We start from the raw sequence: 20,223 nt of genomic DNA, 5'->3' as shown, positions 1-20,223 counted from the left end.
GCTTCTCAGGCGGAAGAAGGAAGGAAAAGGTGCCACCTCTATGTACTTGGCTATGTGCCTGTGAAATGGGGCTACCCCTGCATACGTTGCCCACAGTTTCTATAGCCCAGATTTGAAAAGGTATTTAGGATCTAGGCATATATGTCTTACATCCCCTTCTCTAGTGGCTGGTCCACAGAAGAGCTCACACCCTTCTATCACTGGTAGCAAATGGAGTTAGCCCTTAGCTCAAGTGGTGGAGGGCTGTGCTATGGGGCTGAAGACCATGGACTGATAGCCCTGTTGATGCCTGGTGGTTTTCTCACTGTTGAAATGGATAGATTGTGTATGTTTCTTTTAAAATAACCTGGAAAATTACATACAATAAACCAGATTAACATTATTTTAATCAGCTTGCAAAGTCAAGCACTGAAAAGTTAGGAAACACCAAAATGAAGAAAAAATCATGCAACCTTAGTTCAGCTCTCTCGTGCATTATGATGCTGTCTTTAATTTAATGATCACACACTATTCCCACAGCCCCCCCAAACCTCTGCCTCATTCAGTCCACAGGCTGGATGGTGCTCCCTGAATGCATTGGAGTTAAGCGGTAAATGAAGCTACTGTCAGTAGAACCCCTTGCTTTTTCACTGCAAAAGTTGGAAAGTGTGTCAGGAATGAGGCAGAAAACTACAGGAGGAATAAGAATGGGCATGTGGTTAAGGCAGCTGACTGTAACTAAGGAGACCTAGGTTCTGGCCTTTGCTCTGTTGGTTAGATCATCACACCAAATGTTTCCACGGGTGGCCACCAGTTCTGTACTTCTCATTTTCTGCATGTTTAACTTGAGATACATCATTTAAGGGCTGAGCTCCACATGTGAGACTGAAGTCAACGGGTTCTGTGGGTGCTCGGCCCCTATGAAAAATCCACTTGAGATAAAATTTTCAAAACCATTGAAATAATTTAGCAATTTACAGACTTGGGCTTCTGCAGCCCAGATCCTCAAAGGCTTTTAGGTACCTAACTCCCATTGCTCCCATGGATGTCAATGGGAGTTAGATACCTAAGTGCCTTTGAGCATCTGAGCCCTGTGTGCCTAGCGTTCTTTAGAAAATGGAACATAGGCTCCTAAGTCACTCAGCTGCATATTATTATCCCCAGGTGTCCAATGGGACTGTCAAGATCAAAAGCAGGAAAAAATGTACACTATCTTTTGGGGTCCTCACTGATGGGTGTCTCAAGCCAGGCCCCCACAGGTAAAATTTTCAAAAACTGCTATCTCACAGTAGAAAAGACAAAGTCACTAATATTTGGGAATGAGGCACTCAGGTACTGTAGTAATAAGCAGGCCCAGAATTTTTTTAAAGACACCATAATAGAGGCCCAACTTCAATGTATACCCCAAATTAAGAAACACAGTAAAAGAACTAAAAAAGAGCCACCGTGGCTTAACAACCATGTAAAAGAAGCAGTGAGAGATAAAAAGACTTCCTTTAAAAAGTGGAAGTCAAATCCTAGTGAGGCAAATAGAAAGGAGCATAAACGCTGCCAAATTAAGTGCAAGAATGTAATAAGAAAAGCCAAAGAGGAGTTTGAAGAACGGCTAGCCAAAAACTCCAAAGGTAATAACAAAATGTTTTTTTAAGTACATCAGAAGCAGGAAGCCTACTAAACAACCAGTGGGGCCCCTTGATGATCGAGATACAAAAGGTGCACTTAAAGACGATAAAGTCATTGCAGAGAAACTAAATGGATTCTTTGCTTCAGTCTTCATGGCTGAGGATGTCAGGGAGATTCCCAAACCTGAGCTGGCTTTTGTAGGTGACAAATCTGAGGAACTGTCATGGATTGAAGTGTCACGAGAGGAGGTTTTGGAATTAATTGATAAACTTAACATTAACAAGTCACCGGGACCAGATGGCATTCACCCAAGAGTTCTGAAAGAACTCAAATGTGAAGTTGCGGAACTGTTAACTAAGGTTTGTAACCTGTCCTTTAAATCGGCTTCTGTGCCCAATGACTGGAAGTTAGCTAATGTAACGCCAATATTTAAAAAGGGCTCTAGAGGTGATCCCGGCAATTACAGATCGGTAAGTCTAACGTCTGTACCGGGCAAATCAGTCGAAACAATAGTTAAGAATAAAATTGTCCGACACATAGAAAAACAAACTGTTGAGCAATAGTCAACATGGTTTCTGTAAAGGGAAATTGTGTCTTACTAATCTATTAGAATTCTTTGAAGGGGTCAACAAACATGTGGACAAGGGGGATCCAGTGGACATAGTGTACTTAGATTTCCAGAAAGCCTTTGACAAGGTCCCTCACCAAAGGCTCTTATGTAAATTAAGCTGCCATGGGATAAAAGGGAAGGTCCTTTCATGGATTGAGAACTGGTTAAAAGACAGGGAACAAAGGGTAGGAATTAATGGTAAATTCTCAGAATGGAGAGGGATAACTAGTGGTGTTCCCCAAGGGTCTGTCCTCGGACCGATCCTATTCAACTTATTCATAAATGATCTGGAGAAAGGGGTAAACAGTGAGGTGACAAAGTTTGCAGATGATACTAAACTGCTAAAGATAGTTAAGTCCAAAGCAGACTGTGAAGAACTTCAAAAAAATCTCACAAAACTAAGTGATTGGGCAACAAAATGGCAAATGAAATTTAATGTGGATAAATGTAAAGTAATGCACATTGGAAAAAATAACCCCAACTACACATACAATATGATGGGGGCTAATTTAGCTACAAGAAGTCAGGAAAAAGATCTTGGCATCATCGTGGTAGTTCTCTGAAAATGTCCACGCAGTGTGCAGAGGCGGTCAAAAAAGCAAACGGGATGTTAGGAATCATTAAAAAGGGGATAGAGAATAAGACTGAGAATATATTATTGCCCTTATATAAACTGATGGTACGCTCACATCTCGAATACTGCGTACAGATGTGGTCTCCTCATCTCAAAAAAGATCTACTGGCACTAGAAAAGGTTCAGAAAAGGGCAACTAGAATGATTAAGGGTTTGGAACGGGTCCCATATGAGGAGAGATTAAAGAGGCTAGGACTCTTCAGCTTGGAAAAGAGGAGACTAAGGGGGGATATGATAGAGGTATATAAAATCATGAGTGATGTGGAGAAAATGGATAAGGAAGAGTTATTTACTTATTCCCATAATACAAGAACTAGGGGTCATCAAATGAAATTAATAGGCAGCAGGTTTAAAACAAATACAAGGAAGTTCTTCTTCACGCAGCGCACAGTCAACTTGTGGAACTCCTTACCTGAGGAGGTTATGAAGGCTAGGACTATAACAGAGTTTAAAAGAGAACTGGATAAATTCATGGTTGTTAAGTCCATTAATGGCTATTAGCCAGGACGGGTAAGGAATGGTGTCCCTAGCCTCTGTCTGTCAGAGGGTGGAGATGGATGGCAGGAGAGAGATCACTTGATCATTGCCTGTTAGGTTCACTCCCTCTGGGGCACCTGGCATTGGCCACTGTCGGTAGATAGGATACTGGGCTAGATGGACCTTTGGTCTGACCCGGTACGGCCTTTCTTATGTTCTTATGATAATTCTGTATTTAGTGGCCATTTGGGATGGTTTGCAGTAAATAAGGCCTGAGGATTACACACTGAATGATGAGTGGAGAGAGAGAAATATTGAGAAGCTGCCTCATTCCCAGAGTACTAGCCACCTGCTGCACGGAATGAGGCAGGGACATTTTAGGGGAGGGAAACAGTATCTTGGCTAAAGAGGGCCTTGGCCTACATCAAAGAAATCCTCAACATGCATTAGAGATGGCTGAACAAAATCACAGTTAGTTAATATTGTATTTTGCTCAATGCCTCCATCAAACAGCAGAAGGCAATCCCCTCTCACCCTCTCTGGTATCTGCTTGTATAGATGTTGGAAAGAGGGGTAGCATGGTGCAGAAAGGAGTATAGTAACTCACAGAAGGTCCAGGATTGTCCCTGACTCTTTAAAAAGGTGTCTCATTTCCATGTCCTCCACTTCATCAGGCTCAGCACAGATCCATCTGCTACCATCCCTGCATGTCACACAAAGTACCCCAGCCACACTAGCTTCAGAATTTCCCACTACCCAGGGGAGCAGGGCTGACATAAATTTGGTCTCCGGGACAGATAAAACCTCCCAAGGAAAACTCCCTCTGTTGAAGATTCCCTGCAAGTAATCAGGGCTCTGCTTGAACTGGGTGGAGAAGTGGGTCACTGCTTATGGGGCCCCAGTGGCATAGTCCACCCGCACTAGGAGAGACCTGTTTGCTCTCCAGGCAGGTTTATCCACAACAGCCATACCAATTCCTTGCAAAAGACTCTATATGACAAGAATCAGTTTCTAAAGCCATTTGTATCCATCTTCCCCATCTCCTATCCAGTGCTCCAGGACTTGCACTCTAGTTCTACAGCCTTGTATGACCTGGGCCAATAAAAGATCCAAGTTCCCCTTTGCCTGGTTTGCTGGGTGCCTGTTTGTTACTGGTGTAATGTCCAGCAATTTGAGCTGGTATTTGTGAGGTATTTGCTTATGGATCAGGAGCCCGCTGACTGCAAGGAAGATTCTGCTCTCCTAGGACTCGCTCTGTGTAGCTGGGCTAGCTGCTTACCTGTGGGAGCTCCCCACCTGTGCCTGATCTCACGGCAGAACCCTCAGTTAGCTGTTCCAGCCGAGTTCTGGCTAGCCTGGGGACTGTATTCAGTAATCCCATCCACGGGGAAGGATCACCATCATTTAAAGAGCTACAGCCAGCATGTGCTGATGTGGGTAGGGCCAGGCTCTGGCCTGATAAGGGTTAGCTGTGGCCATGTAGCCTTCTGACCCTTGGCCACTTCCCTTTTACCCTGGCTGGGAACCATGTGTTCCTCAGCTTAGCTTAGCAGCGGTGATGGCCCCATGCAGGAGCAAGTGAGTTGTAAGCACAGTGGGAGTGGAATACCTTTCATATTAAGCCATTTCCCAGCATGTGTAGGGCACAACAGCTGCCAGCCTGGACCCTGACCTGGGTCCCTCTTCCTTGTGCTGTTCACTGAATTGCCAAGTGAGGGTGAGGGTTAATGTAGCCATGGGGGTGGAGGGTGGGAGTGCTGAGCTGCCAGCCAGGGGCTGTGAGAGTGTTCACAGCTGCCAGAGCCTGGGTGACTAGGCTGGAGAATCAAGCTGCTGAGGATATGGCTGGTACAGTACAATGGGGGAGGAACACGAACCGTTGCAGGGAGGTCCCTAGTCAGCCAGGGAACCCCATTACACTGCAAGTAGGGCACTGCTCAGTATAACGTCAAGAGCCCCAAGGCAGCCTCCAGACTGGGCTGTTCCCACCTAAGTTCCCTCTAAGCTGCACAGCCGCGCAACAGCCTATTAAGTGCCACGCAGGCACTCAGGCTGCAGCGGGGAGAGATGTCTCTCCCCCAGCCCCAGACCTGCCATGGCTGGGGGAGAGGCACCTATCCCATGGCCCCAACCCGGCCCGGACCTGTTGCGGCCGGGGGAGAGGTGCCTATCCCATGGTCCCAGGTGCTGCTGCAGGGAGAGAGGGCTGGGGGGAGTCCCCACTGTAGCCCTGGGGCAGCCTGTGCCCCAAACCCCTCATCCCTGGCCCCACCCCAGAACCCTCACCCCCAGCCGGACACCTCACCCCAACCCTCTGCCCCAGCACTGAGCCCCTCATCCCTACCCCACCCCAGAGCCCTCACCCCCTCCACACATCAACCCTTTGCCCCAGCCCTGAGCCCCCTCCTACACTCCGAACCCCTCGGTCACACATCACCTCTGTACTGGTGCACATAACAAAATTTATTCCGCACATGGGTGGGAAAAATTAGAGGGAACACTGGTTCCCACTGAATAAAGGGACCAGCTCACCCTGCTGTTCACTCAGTCTGTTTTCAATGACTCCCCACTATATCACCTGTTACCCAGCTCCAGGCAAAAACACCCTCCATGCCTTCAGAGGGCTCCCAAGTCTGTCTCTGCCCCCAGAGCCCAGCCCGCTCTGGGCACAATAATGACTTCCACCTGCTCACTGTGCTTCTCCGTCCTCCACCTGCTCTCTGCTCCTTCCTGGGTTGAGGCTCTGGCCCTTGGAGCTCTCTTGGAGTAGCTGCCTCTTACCCCATCTCACCCTGAGACCACTCCCCTTTCCGTAGCTCACCATTGGCTCCCTTTGTACAGAATGTTCTGAGACTCGTGGGTTATGGGCACAGCGGCCTTGTGAAATGAGGCGCAGTGGTGTTCTAGGAATAGGCTGGAGGCAGCAGCAGGAAGGGCCATGGTAACAATGCATACAGTATGGAAATGCCCAGGTCACCATGGTGAGGAGATCACCATGCAGGGCAGGCTTACAAAAGCCCCTAGGGAACTGGGATGCACCAGTCCCATTGACTTGAGGGGCCAGATTTTGCCAGCCTGGCCTTCCTTCTGTGCTTGCAATTATTTGTGGGCATCAATGCTACCCTTTACAAGCCTAGCAACGTGTTACGCGGAGGGCTAAATTATGTCATCAAATATGCCCATCATTGGTTGCTCCTACAAAATTGTGGGTCTGAAAAGAGAGGCCAGGATAAAACTCAGGCCTGTGGCACACCTTAAGCTAGCCAGCAGTGCCTAGCAGGCACAGTGCTCGCTGAAGGGCATTCACACAGGGCCCTCCAATGGGCAAACCTACAAAGAGAAAGCACAGGCACATCTTCCGAGGTGGACATGCACACAGCCTATCTTACAGGGAGCACATGTACACAGGAGCTCTCACGTGTCACATGCATACATGCACATGGCATGTGAGGACCCCAAAGAGGTTTTGAGTGGATTAAAGGGTACTTGCAGCCTTGCCCTACAGAATAGTTACAGGTAGCATGATTCCTGAGCAATTTTGGACAGCCTTCAGGGGCATTTCTGTCAGATTCTGTCCTTCTGCAGGGCACTGGGTGCTATTGACATTGTCTGGGACAGCAATTCCCAGGCTTTGCAGCTTCTAGGCCCTGGCTGAAGTTCCTGAAAATCTGCTAAGACCCGACACAGAAACTGTACATGCCAAACAATGTACCTGCCTGCACCTGCTGTGCATCCTCCTCCTGCATCTCCTGCTCAGACGTTCGGTGCCAGGCCTGGGGAATGTCCGTTCCGCTCACCCTCCAGGCAGGTCATTTGACTAGTTGAGACCCAGGTGATGAGAGAAGAATCAGCTGAGGCATCTCTGAACTGACTGACTGCAGTTAGGAGGAGGAGACGGGGTTGCTGCTGGCAGCCTTCCAGCAAATCAGACTGCAGAAGCAGTCCCTAGACCTGCTAGGGAGCTTTAGGCATAAGGACAAATCCAGAGTTTGCTAGACCTTGGTGAGTCACACACCCTTTGTAAACTGCAGATGAACCCTTTCCATTCCACAGCCTGACAAGGCACTTTCTTTCTCCCGAGTAGCTTCAGCTTAACAATGCAAATGATACTCCAAAATCTGAACCACGCTTTACAACTCTTAATCAGTGGCTGCTTTGTTATGTACAAGGGCCCCATCTGCAAGAATAGGAGCTGAAAAGAATAGTATATCCGCTGCTTAGCAATTCCTTAGTACATAACCAATCTCACTATACTTAGCATTATATGCAGTAAACACTCTACTCTTAAATTACAGTTCATGGCAATAAAGTCCCATTAAACATACATTCTCTCTCTCCTATTATGCAGTTGTGCTCTAAATGAGGTGTCTACACTGTGTTCTACACTAGGTTAATCGTTTGGGTTCTCTCCCGAATTAACAAAAATTCCATTTAGTTTCCTTTCCGATTTCCTCCCTTTCATGACCATGCTATAAAGCAAAGCTAAGCCAGCAAACGGCACCCGTGTAGCAGCCAGATGGGTCTCTGGACTGAGCTCCTGCCCTGAGAAAAAGGCAGGGAATACTAGCCAGGCACTAGCTGTCCCTATATTACAGCTCCACGTGCCACACTGGGAGCTCTCAGCACTCCCATCGCAGTGTCGTGCTCCTTATTTTCAAAAGGGGCAGATGAATTTTTTTCCAGAGATCGTTGTAGCTTCCTAATATGCAAGGCAAAGCTTAGGGTTGCCAACTTTCTAATTGCAAAAAAATGAACACCCTAGCCCCACCCCTTCCTAAGGTCCCACCCCCTATCCTGCCCATTCCTGAGGCCCCATCCCCTGCCCTGCCCCTTCCCCGAGGTCAAGGCCCTGCTTACTACATTGCCCCTCTCTCAGTGGCTCGCTCTCCCCCACCCCCTCACTCATTTTCACTGGGCTGGAGCAGAGGGTTGGGGTGTGGGAGGGGGTGAGAGCTCTAACTGGGGGTGCAGACTACAGAATGGGGCCAGAAATGAGGGGTTCAGGGTGCAGGAGGGGGCTCCAGGTTGAGGCAGGGAATTGGGGTGCGGGAGGGGGTGAGGGCTCTGGCTGGGGGTGCAGGCTCTGGGGTGGGGTTGGGGATGAGGGGTTTGAGGTGCAGGAGGGGACTCCAGTCTGGGGGATGGGGCTGAGGGATTCGGAGTGCGGGAGGGAGCTGTTGGTTGAGGCAGGGGCTTGAGGTGCATGAGGGGGTGTGGGCTGGTGGTGAGGGCTCTGTGATGGGGCTGGGGATGAGGGGTTTGGGGAGCATGAGGGGGCTCCAGGCTGGGGGGTGAGGCTGAGGGGTTCAGGGTGTGGGGGAGCTCTGGGCTGGGGTTTGGGATGGGGGGGTGAGGGCTCTGGACTAGGGTTGCGGGCTCTGGCGTGGGGCCAGGGATGAGGGGCTTGGGTTGCAGGAGGGGGCTCCAGATTTGGGGGGCCTTAGGGCTGGAGCAGGGAGTCGGGGCTCATGGTTGAGGTGCAGGCTTACCTTGGGCAGCTCCTGGTTGGCGGTGCTGCGGGTCTAAGGCAGGCTCCCTGCCTGACCTGGCACCGCGCTGCACCCCAGAAGCAGCTGGCAGGTCTGGCTCCTAGGCGGGGGGGCCAGGACGCTCCATGCAGTGCTCTCAACTACAGGATCCATCCTCCCCCCAGCTCCCATTGGCCATGGTTCCTGGCCAATGAGAGTGCGGAGCCCATGCTCAGGGCAGGGACAGCGTGCGGAGCCCTGTGGCCCCCCCCCCACCTAGGAGCCGGACCTGCTCCCCACGTTGGGGGCGCAGCACAGTGCCAGGACAGGTAGAGACTAGCCTGCCGTAGACCCGCAGCACCGCCAACCACACTTTTAATGGCCCAGTCGGTGGTGCTGACCAGAGCTGCCAGGGTCCCTTTTCGACCGGGCTTTCCAGTCAAAAAACGGACATCTGGCAACCCTAGCAAAGGTGTCTGGTGAAAGATCATGTGTCCCTACAGAACAGAGCTGGGAAGGGAAACATCTCTAGTTACAGAGCGTAGGATCACATGTCCTTGCTCTGGGATTTAATTACCATGAAGCAATTCATTTACATTTCTGCTGGGGAAAAGCCCTCAGTGGAGGATCAGGGCCTCTGCACCTAGGTACCGCGGGTACAATAGCACTTCTCTCCCATGCAGGGTGTGGAGGCAGGGGGAGCGCATCAACACATGGGCAGTGGGTAGATCCTGGGGCTGGGCCAGTGCACGTTCTGCAGCAGGGAACAGGGAGGAGGGAGTGGAGCCCCCAGAATGTAAAGAGCCCCACAGCTCAGAGCCTGCTGTCTCTTCTTCCCCACCCTCCCATGCATAGTGTAGCAGCCCAACCTGTTCCTTTCTCACCTCTCCCCTCCCTAACCCCCCCAGTACTCCCATGTGTGATGCTGGCAAACCAGGGGCCAGCTCTTGCCAAGGCTTTAGGCTTCAGCTGAGCAATGACAAATTCATTGCTGGAGACCAGACCAGCTCACCTCTGCAGTATGACTAAGATAGGTATTGGACTTATAACAATGGGGTTAGCCTTTATGAAATGCTTGTAAGTTGCTGCATGCATTAATCTCACTTATAATATCTTTTATCATCTGCTATAAGGTAATAGTTACGTTTTTGCTCTGTAACAAATGTTTGGTCTGGAACTATGAACCTGTCAGGAGGGATTGTCTCCTGCTCATCAGGATGGTTATCAAAACTATATGGGCCATTGTGGGACATCACAATATAGTACAAAGACTTTGTTAATTGCCCCTTCACACCCAGGAAGAGGCTGTGTGCAAAAGGACAGATTTCAGAGTAGCAGCCGTGTTAGTCTGTATCCACAAAAAGAACAGGAGTACTTGTGGCACCTTAGAGACTAACAAATTTATTAGAACATAAGCTTTCGTGGGCTACAGCCCACTTCTTCGGATGCATATAGAATGGAACATATATTGAGGAGATATATATACACACATACAGAGAGCATGAACAGGTGGGAGTTGTCTTACCAACTCTGAGAGGCCAATTAAGTAAGAGAAAAAAAACTTTTGAAGTGATAATCAAGATAGCCCAGTACAGACAGTTTGATAAGAAGTGTGAGAATACTTACAAGGGGAGATAGATTCAATGTTTGTAATGGCTCAGCCATTCCCAGTCCTTATTCAATCCTAAATTGATTGTATCTAGTTTGCATATCAATTCCAGTTCAGCAGTCTCTCCTTGGAGTCTGTTTTTGAAGTTTTTCTGTTGTAAGATAGCCACCCGCATTGAATAACCAGACAGGTTAAAGTGTTCTCCCACTGGTTTTTGAGTATTATGATTCCTGATGTCAGATTTGTGTCCATTAATTCTTTTGCGCAGAGACTGTCTGGTTTGGCCAATGTACATGGCAGAGGGGCATTGCTGGCACATGACGGCATATATCACATTGGTAGATGTGCAGGTGAACGAACCCCTGATGGTATGGCTGATGTGATTAGGTCCTATGATGATGTCACTTGAATAGATATGTGGACAGAGTTGGCATCGGGCTTTGTTACAAGGATAGGTTCCTGGGTCAGTGGTTTTGTTCAGTGATGTGTGGATGCTGGTGAGTATTTGCTTTAGGTTGGGAGGTTGTCTGTAAGCGAGGTCAGGTCTGTCTTCCAAGATCTGTGAGAGTGAGGGATCATCTTTCAGGATAGGTTGTAGATCTTTGATGATGCGCTGGAGAGGTTTTAGTTGGGGGCTGAAGGTAACAGCTAGTGGTGTTCTGTTATTTTCCTTGTTGGGCCTGTCTTGTAGGAGGTGACTTCTGGGTACTCGTCTGGCTCTGTCAATCTGTTTTTTCACTTCAGCAGGTGGGTACTGTAGTTTTAAGAATGCTTGATAGAGATCTTGTAGGTGCTTGTCTCTGTCTGAGGGATTGGAGCAAATGCGGTTATATCTTAGAGCTTGGCTGTAGACAATGGAACGTGTCTAGTTCTGTGTGCAAAAGGGCTGGTGATGTGTTCGGTGTAGATGTCCCTGGACCACTGGATGGTATCTGAGACCATGAGGCACCGCATGAGCTGTGTGTAGCGTCGACCGATCCCGCAGGTCCGCAGCACCCAGGGCTCCGACTATCAGGGCGTCCATCTGCACCTCGTAGCCCTTCGCTCTCAGGGTGTTGGCCGGGGGGGGGCATAATTTTCCAGCTTACGAGCTCAGGCTTCACAAAATGCTGGGGTTCTGTTCTCAAAGGAGAACGTGACATTGACGAGGATGATCTTTTTCTGGGCCTCATCGGTGACGACGATGTCAGGTCGTAGCTGGCTGTCGGTACCGGGGACAGCACACCTCCCCCCAGGTGCGGTGCGATGGCTTTCACCAGGCAGTTCTGGATGGTGTTGTGGCACAACTGCCAGGTTCTGGAGTGGGGCTTGCAGCTGCACAGGATGAGGGGCAGGGTCTCATTGGAGTAGCTGCACTTCCTGCAACGCTTGTCTCAGTTCCCGTGGCGGACGGCTCCACTGAGCAGGACACAGTTGAGCCGAGCACAGTGGATGAACCGCCAGTCGGAGAAATGGGTGAAGCTGCCCCTGGCGAGGAAGTGGTTGCTGGCGTCCCACTTGCTGGTCAACCAGGCTTTACCCTGGTCCGGTTTACACTTCTGGGTTTCCACATACAGTGAGTGGACGGCGGCCTTCAGGGTCCTCTCCAGCATGCCCCTGGCACTCCAGCTGACGATGGTGTTGTTACTACACCTCTCCTTTGTCACCTTTGTAATCGCAGACATGGATTTCCTTCCTGCCTGTCAGCGAGGCTGTACGCATGGGCGTGGAGAAGACACCGTGCTGGTCCTGCTAGACCGATCTTCTCCCACAAAGCGTCCATGCTGGTTTTTTTATAGCCATCACCTGCATCCAACATAATTAACACGGAGTTTTGTTCGCACCCGTTCAGTCATCATTAGCAGGGAACACTGAACTGCTCATAAGTGTGTCCAATCCTTCCTAGCGGAGGGGAGTTTGAAGCAATTGCTCTCCTACGCTGGGGCCCTCTGGGGGAATCCTGCAGAGATCTATGCCTTCACCCTTCCTGTTTCATGGGAATCTGTGGCTTTTGTCAGGTTTCAGAGTAGCAGCCGTGTTAGTCTGTATTCGCAAAAAGAACAGGAGTATGTGTGGCACCTTAGAGACTAACAAATTTATTTGAGCATAAGCTTTCATGGGCTATAGCCCACTTCTTCAGATGCATAGAATGGAACATATAGTAAGAAGATATATATACATACAGAGAACATGACAAGGTGGAAGTTGCCATACCAACTCTAATAGGCTAATTAATTAAGATGAGCTATTATCAGCAGGAGAAAAAAAACTTGTGTGGTGATAATCAAGATGGCCAATTTCAGACAGTTGACAAAAAGGTGTGAGGATACTTAACATGGGGAAATAGATTCAATTTGTGTAATGACCCAGCTTTTGCGAGAGCTAGTGCCGAGCTGCAGGTGCAGGGTACTCAGCATCCTGACATCCTGCTCATGTCAGACCCAGCTGGTGCTGGGGCAGTAATTAGCAAGGGACGGTACAAGGCTGGGGCACTGGTGCAAGCAAATGGTTTATGGCCCACACTCTAGAGGAATGGGGGGGATGTTGGTGGGTTCTGGGAAAGAGTTGTTGAGGGAGGGTCATAGCTGCATCTGTGACTCCAGAACTTGTTTCCCTTGGCCTATCAGAGTCCCTCCCCCCCCCCCCCCCCCCCGATAGCTGCCCTTCCTGGAAGGTTTCAGAGTCTGCCTCCTTTCAGGGGCATTTGGGGCAGAGCAGGGTTAGGGCTTGGGGTGCCAGGGTGTGGTTCAGACCTATCAAGTGTACTGCCTCCCTCCCTATCCCACAATACGCAGCCTATGACAGTACGCCAGCACAGGGAGCCGCAGAGCAAGGAGATCAGCTAGATCAGCACAGATGTGGTCCTTAGGCAGGGGATCCCAGCAGCTCCTTAGGACAGCTGCTCCCTTACTCTGGCGGGAGGTGTTGACAATCTCCACTAGCAATGGATTGTTTTGTCCATGGGTGAGGTTTTTCGCCTGCCGCCCTACCAAGGCCTGGGCCCAAGCCTGGAGGTTCCCTTGGAAGTTAGAGCCACCTTTGTCTCTACGCTGGCCCTGGCATCATAGCCCCTCCCCAGCCTGCCCATTCCTCCTCCCAACCAGAGAGAACAGAGACATAATGCAGAGCAATTCTTGGATCTGCAAACTCTGAAACACAGCGACTCACTGCAAGAGAGAAAGCTGAGCCAGTACTGCCAAAGGAGACCGATGGGTGGCAGCGGACAACAAAACAGCCATGTGTTGGCAATACAGTATGTACAGCCAATAGTTAAGGGCTGCGTTTGTGGAGAAGCATCACATCACAGAGCAGGGGAGAAATAGTTCTTCTATGTGGAATCTTTCCACCGAGTTCAATAAACATTAGCTTCGGCTGTAAACGGTTCTGGTGCAACTGCATTGGGAATATTGGGTTCTGTTCTTAGCTCTCATGAAGCATAAGAACTGAGAGTTTATTGTTATCATGGTTCTATGCACCTCTCTGGCTGATCTGGTGAAGGCCTTACTCCCAACTTGATGGCATTTCTCTATCTGGACGTCTGTCTATAACGTGGTAACTTTGGAACACCACATCCAATCAATGCCAAAATTTCAGAGAATGTTGTAGACATAACTGGGCAGAACCCAACTGATTTGTGGGGAAATCGGAAAAACAAAAGGGGGGGAAATGGGGTCCCTGCCATCTGATTAGCATAGCCACAGCTGCAAATACCTGTGCAATTGTCTATAGATAAACTAATGGCAGCAATTGACACCTTCCAGCATAACACTATTCCCAATAGAGTTTCATCCTCCCAATAGCATTTATTACATTAATACTCTGAATGATTTATCACCCAGGTGGAAAGAAGATGGTGGGAGAGCAAGGTGGGGAATGGAGCTGTGCACACAGCCCCTGGCCTAGGCAGGGAGGGAGAATGCAGGACCTCAGTATGGGGGGTGGGGGGAGGAGAGAATGAGGAGACACACAGACTAGGGTTGCCAGGTGTCCAGTTTTTGACCAGAAAGTCAGTCAAATGGGAACCTGTCCAGTGTTCAGTCAGATGTATTAACCAGACACCAAAAGTCCAGTTACTGTGCATGGGGGGGGGAAGGGAGGGGAGGAGGAGATGTGGGTCATCAACCCACCCCTGTCCCTGCTCTGCTGGGACCGCCTCCTACCATCTCATGGGCAGGCAGGTTCCATGTCAGCGGCTGCAGTTACCGTCCCAGCCCCAGAGCAGAGGGAGGCCAGCTGGTGGTGGGAGAGAGATGGAGGCAATGAAGAAGGAGGAGAGGGGAGAGCAGCGAGTGTCAGGGGAGGGGTGGAGAAGAGAGATCAGGGGGTGGGGCCTCCAGGTAAGAGGCAGGGCAGGGGGAGGTTCCAGCATTCCTGCTGCAGTGTCCAGTTTTCAGAGATTAGAAAATTGGCAACCCTAGACCCCCAGGCAAGAGGAAGGTTGGGGAGAGTTGCAGAGAGGCTGGGGGGAATGGAGGGATTCAAGGAGCCCCTGGTATCGTCAGAAGACAGGATACTGGACTAGATGGACCATAGGTCTGACCCAGTGTGGCCATTCATATTCCTGTGTCATTAAACTAATTCAAATGAAGCCTGGGGAGAGGTGTGAGGACACATAAGTTCAGAGTAGAGTGAGAGGAGAGCTCTGTGCTATGTGTGTCCAATCCTTTCTAGCAATGGGGAGTTTGAAGCAATTGCTCTCCTACCCTGGGGCTCTCTGGGGGAATCCTGTAGAGATCTATGCCTTCATCCTTCCTGTTTCATGGGAATCTGTGGCTTTTGTGAGAGTCTGTTTTTGACATTTTTTTGTTGGAGTATTGCAACTTTGAGGTCTGTAATCGAATGACTCCAATTTGAAACTGCAGAATTGGAATTAATTTGCAAACTGGACACCATTAAATTAGGCTTGAATAAAGACTCGGAGTGGATGAGTCATTACACAAAGTAAAACCTATTTCCCCATGCTAATTGTTTTTCCCCCCTGCTGTTACTCACATCTTCTTGTCAACTGTTGGAAATGGGCCATCCTGATTATCACTACAAAAGTTTGTGTCTTTTTTCTCCTGCTGATAATAGTCCATCTTAACTGATTACTCTCGTTATAGTTAGTATGGCAACATCCATTTTTTCATGTCCTCTGTGTATATATATCTTACTACTGTATTTTCCACTGCATGCATCCTATGAAGTGGGTTTTAGCCCACGAAAGCTTATGCTCAAATAAATTTGTTAGTCTCTAAGATGCTTTTTGCTGATACAGACTAATACTGCTACCACTCTGAAACCAGTATCAGAGAGAGACCCTGCCCACTTGTAGATTCTGTCCTACTTTCCCGCAGTATAGAAAACTTTCATTCTTTTCTATGTTTTTCCATTCTTCTGAGTGGCTGAGAGCTACAGGCTAGGATTTAATTTCTTGAAAGATTTCAATATGCTTAGAATGGGCTCTGTCCTCCACAATGCTCTCTCGCATTCTTCCATTTAAAGGCCCTTTCCCTGGCACCACTCTGTTCTGTCTGGTCACAGATGGCATGGGAGTCATCTCTGACTGAAGTTGTGGTATACTGCATCATATAAATATTTTATAAGATTACCAGTAACAGAAGAACAGTGCAATTAACAAGATGGGCAGGGCTTACAAGTAGGGTGACCAGATGTCCCGATTTTATAGGGACAGTCCCGATATTTGGGACTTTTTTTAATATGGGCTCCTATTGCTCCCCACCCCCTGTCCTGATTTTTCACACTTGCTATCTGGTCATCCTACTTACAAGGGTGCTCATTAAAACCATCAAATCTAATCTAAAGGGAACCACCGAGTTTGAGAGTGCTCAGCCCAAACTCCCCCACCAAAATCTGATAGTCTCGCTCTCTGACAAGAGGCAACCCAGTCCTAAACTAGCCTACAGGTCTCCTTCACCCCAGGGAAGCGAAGTCCTGATGTGTTCCTGAAATAAAAACTAGCAGCAAATAGGAACAACTAGGAACTTGTTGGCTCATGTTGTCAACACGCTCCCCAAATGTAGAAAATAGCTACAACAGAAACACCGCAGCTTTGATCCAAACCGCACTGATACCTGTGGGAGTTTTTCCACTGACTTTAATTAACTTTGGACCAGACCCTACGTGAACATCAGTAAGATTGTTTTGATAAGTCATTACAGCTCAGGGAAAGGAAAATCTAAGTGTAATTATTTTTAACATACTTTAGAAAAAATGGAAAGTACATTATTCCTAAACACCCAAGTCACGCAAAGCTGAGGTCAAAGCGATCAGTAGTCTGCCTCTGTTGGCTATTATGAGAGATACGGTTCTGATGAAAGGAAGCAACATGAAGAATTTTGGTATCAGGCACAAAGTTGGGAGGAACAGCCCTCAGCTCAGCATCTGTAGAGAGCATTTGGAAAACGATCACTTTGGCAAATCTTATTTATGCCTGAGTCTTCTATTAATTATCTTCTTTTATCATGGCTAGCAGTGAGTGTCTGGTCTAGTCATCTCCTCCAAGCTGAGCTGCCAGGTCATGTGACTGCACTGCTTCAGTAAGCAGGAATATGCAGATTCCAAAAGTTCTTGCATTTTTTGAAGAGAAAAGTGGAATTGAATTTGCTGGCTTTTCCTGTGCTCCCAAAGAAACCCTCTCCCACCCATCAGAACTCTCTGTACACGGCTACCAGCAGGACTCCTCTGATCAGCTTTCCCTTCCCATTCCGTGTGAAGCTTGCAACGCTGCTGCTCCTTGTGCTGTCCCTGTTCTATGGATCAACAGAAAACTTCAGCCTCCAGGGCTGTCGAGCCAGCCCCCCATTCTGTGTGAAGCTGACAGCTTTATGGAGTTATGACAAACTCCCTCAGTATGTTTTCGGTAGTAAATTAAGATGGACAAATAAAAGGGCTTGTAGGTAGAAAGAAGAGGGTTGGAGTTAGGGTAGGTGCTATTCATGGCAGCTAGCGAGTGGAGTGACTTGGGGCTCTCTGCTGGGAGTGGTATTTTAAATGATGTTGATCAATGCCTTATAAACAAATGCAATGTGTACAAATTATTAAATTTGCAAGGGACAATAAAATAAGAATTGCAGTTAAGATATGAGAAATATAGCTATTTTATACTAGGCAAGCAGGGAAATCCATTCATTCATGGCTGAATATCAGTGACACCATAACATATTTTTCTGAAGCCTTTGTGAGCCATCATTAACTTCAAGTGCTCAGCAGCTAACTTTGCAATGATCTTGCTGCACACCGTCCATCCATCTCCTCACTGGTTGTCCTCTACGATGATGTCCCTTCACCATTCCTTCAATAATAACTTTCTTAAGATTATTTCCAGCTATATGCCTAATGTGACTAAAGTATGTGTAAGTTTGCATCTGTTGATTTCTGACATCCGGGGCTGCTTCTCTCCAGTAATATTCCAACATAGGCATTGGTCTTTTTTTCCATCCAGGAAATATGCTAGAGTCTTCACCAGCACCCTATTTCAAAAGCTTCAATTGTCTTTTTGTCAGCTGCACTAACTTCCCGTGATTCACATCCATAAATAGCTATGGAAAAAACTAGGCTCTGCATCCGTCACACCTTCATATATTACAAGATGCCACAGTTTTCCCAGACTTCTTAAGGATGGTCACAGCTGAGTGAGCAATCCCTAGTCTTCTTCCGATTTCCTTCTAACAGCCTCCTTGGCTGGAGATATATGATCCCAGATAATTAGATTCATCTACTGCTGCTACAGCTTATCCCTTAATTGTGACATCCACTTACACCCCGTTAAACAAAGCAGAAGTTAGCTAAGTGCCTAGATATGATGCGAGGCCCTGCAGTAAGCATAGTTTATGCCAGCTGACAGCAGTGAGAATTGCACTCACGTTTGACAATTGCCTTAGCTAAACTCTCATACAGAACTGAGCAATGACCTTCATTTTTCCAAACTCGAGGCTTCTGGGGAGCACCCGTTACAGCGGGGGTGGAGAGGGGGTGGGAGGAGGGCACATACTGGGGGTCCTCCATACCCTGAACCAGGCATCCCCTCCACACTGTACTGGGAGCACCCCATACACCACCACCCCTGCATCGGGCAGCCCCTTTCCCCTATATTGGGGGCACCCCAACACCCTCATCCCCTGCACTGGGCAGCTCCTCCCCCTATACTGGGGGCACCCCAATACCTCCATCCCCTGCACCATGCAGCCCCTCCCCCTATAAAGAGAGTGTGACACTTTCACACCTCATCAGGGCTGGATGGGAAAAACTCAGCCTAGCCCCACAGGAACAAAGGACACTGGCCTAAGCAGCAACAAAGAATCTGTTGGACTCTTGAGTGAGTCACTCCCCTTCCCTTGGTCAGTTTGGGAATACAATGAGGTAATGCTCACCTGACTCTGAAGGGGGGTGGGCAAAGCCAAGAGGGAAGAAAGAACATGATAAAAGGGAGAGAAGTTTGCCATGTTCTCTCTCTTCCACCTCCATCTACAGACATCACCACCAAGCAACTGAAGCACTGATCAAAGGGGAGAGCCTGGCTGAAGGGTAACCAGCCAGCCTGTGGTTTGTACGGGCACTGAAAGTGTTAAGATCAGCTTAGAATGCGTTTTGCTTTTATTTCATTTGATCAAATCTGACTTCTTGTGCTTTGACTTATAATCACTTAAAATCTATCTTTTGTAGTTAATAAATTTGTTTATTCTACCTGAAGCAGTGCGTTTGGTTTGAAGTGTGTCAGAGACTCCCCTTGGGATAACAAGCCTGGTACACATCAATTTCTTTGTTAAATTGACGAATTCATATAACCTTGCAGCGTCCAGTGGGCATAACTGGGCAAGATGGAGGTTCCTAGGGTTGTACCTGGGACCGGAGATATTGGCTCAGGTCATTTGCTTGCACAACAATCCAAGCAGTGGCTCACTCACCTAACTGGGAGCAGTTTACATGCTAGAGGCTGTGCGTGAACAGCCCAGGAGTGGGGGCTCTCACAGCAGAGCAGGGTAAGGCTGGCTCCCAGAGTGGACGATTGGAGTGACCTAGCAGATCACCCATCCTGATAACACCAGGGGAACCTCACAGGGGGCATCCCAAGACCCCCTGCAGCAGACAGCCCCTCCTCTTCATAATGGGGGCAACCCAAACCCTCCCACTCCCTGCACTGGACAGCCCCTCCTCTTCATAATGGGGGCAACCCAACACCTCCATCCCCCGCACCGGGCAGCCCCTCCCCGCTATACTAGGGGGCACCCCGTACACCGCTATCCCCTCCTCGCAGCAGTCCCGCCCTCCCTTGGAGGCAGCCATAGCCCCGCCCCTAGAGATCAGCAGCGTTGGCCCCGCCCCTGGATACACCGGTTCTGGTCCGCGTTGCGGATGGCCCTCTGCGGCCCCCGTCAGTGGGCGGGGCACCACAGGCCGCGCAGCAGCCGCCAGCCCCGGAGCCGGAAGCGGGGAAGCGTTGGGATGGCGGCCGCGCCCGGCCCCGCCCCTGGAGACGCGTCCGACGCGTTGCCCCCGCCCCTGGAGACGCGGCGCGGCCGGGCCGGGGCCATGAAGCTGACGCGCAAGGCGGTGCTGGCCCGCGCCAAGGCCGCCGAGCTGGACAGTGTCCGCAAGCTCAACTGCTGGTGAGGCGCCGGCTCGGCCCCGCCGGGGGGAGCGGGGTAACTCGGGATGGGGACAGTGGGCTGAGCGGGGGGTGGGGTAACTCGGGATGGGGACAGTGGGCTGAGCGGGGGAGCGGGGTAACTCGGGACGGGGACAGTGAGCTGAGCGGGGGGAGAGGGGTATCGCGGGAGGGGGGGAGGAGCGTCGGGGGGGGAGAGGGGGAACAGCGGGGGGGGGGGGGGGGGGGGGAGGGGGG

General features: G+C 49.5%; 1 protein-coding gene across 1 annotated transcript in view; it reads left to right on the top strand.

Annotated features, from left to right (window-relative positions):
* Positions 1-19,850: 19,850 nt before the first annotated feature.
* Positions 19,851-20,223, top strand: part of CFAP410 (cilia and flagella associated protein 410) — a gene marked incomplete in the record, with an annotated part of 15,542 nt that continues 15,169 nt past the window's right edge. The window contains 1 exon segment of the mRNA XM_034782294.1: positions 19,851-19,987. Within this exon segment, the coding sequence (XP_034638185.1) occupies positions 19,911-19,987 (77 nt within the window).

The sequence above is a fragment of the Trachemys scripta genome, chromosome 9 (assembly GCF_013100865.1).
Source record: "Trachemys scripta elegans isolate TJP31775 chromosome 9, CAS_Tse_1.0, whole genome shotgun sequence".
Lineage (NCBI taxonomy): Eukaryota > Metazoa > Chordata > Testudines > Emydidae > Trachemys > Trachemys scripta.
The sequence above is the reverse complement of the archived record's forward strand: the minus strand, read 5'-3'. Positions and strand labels throughout refer to the sequence as shown.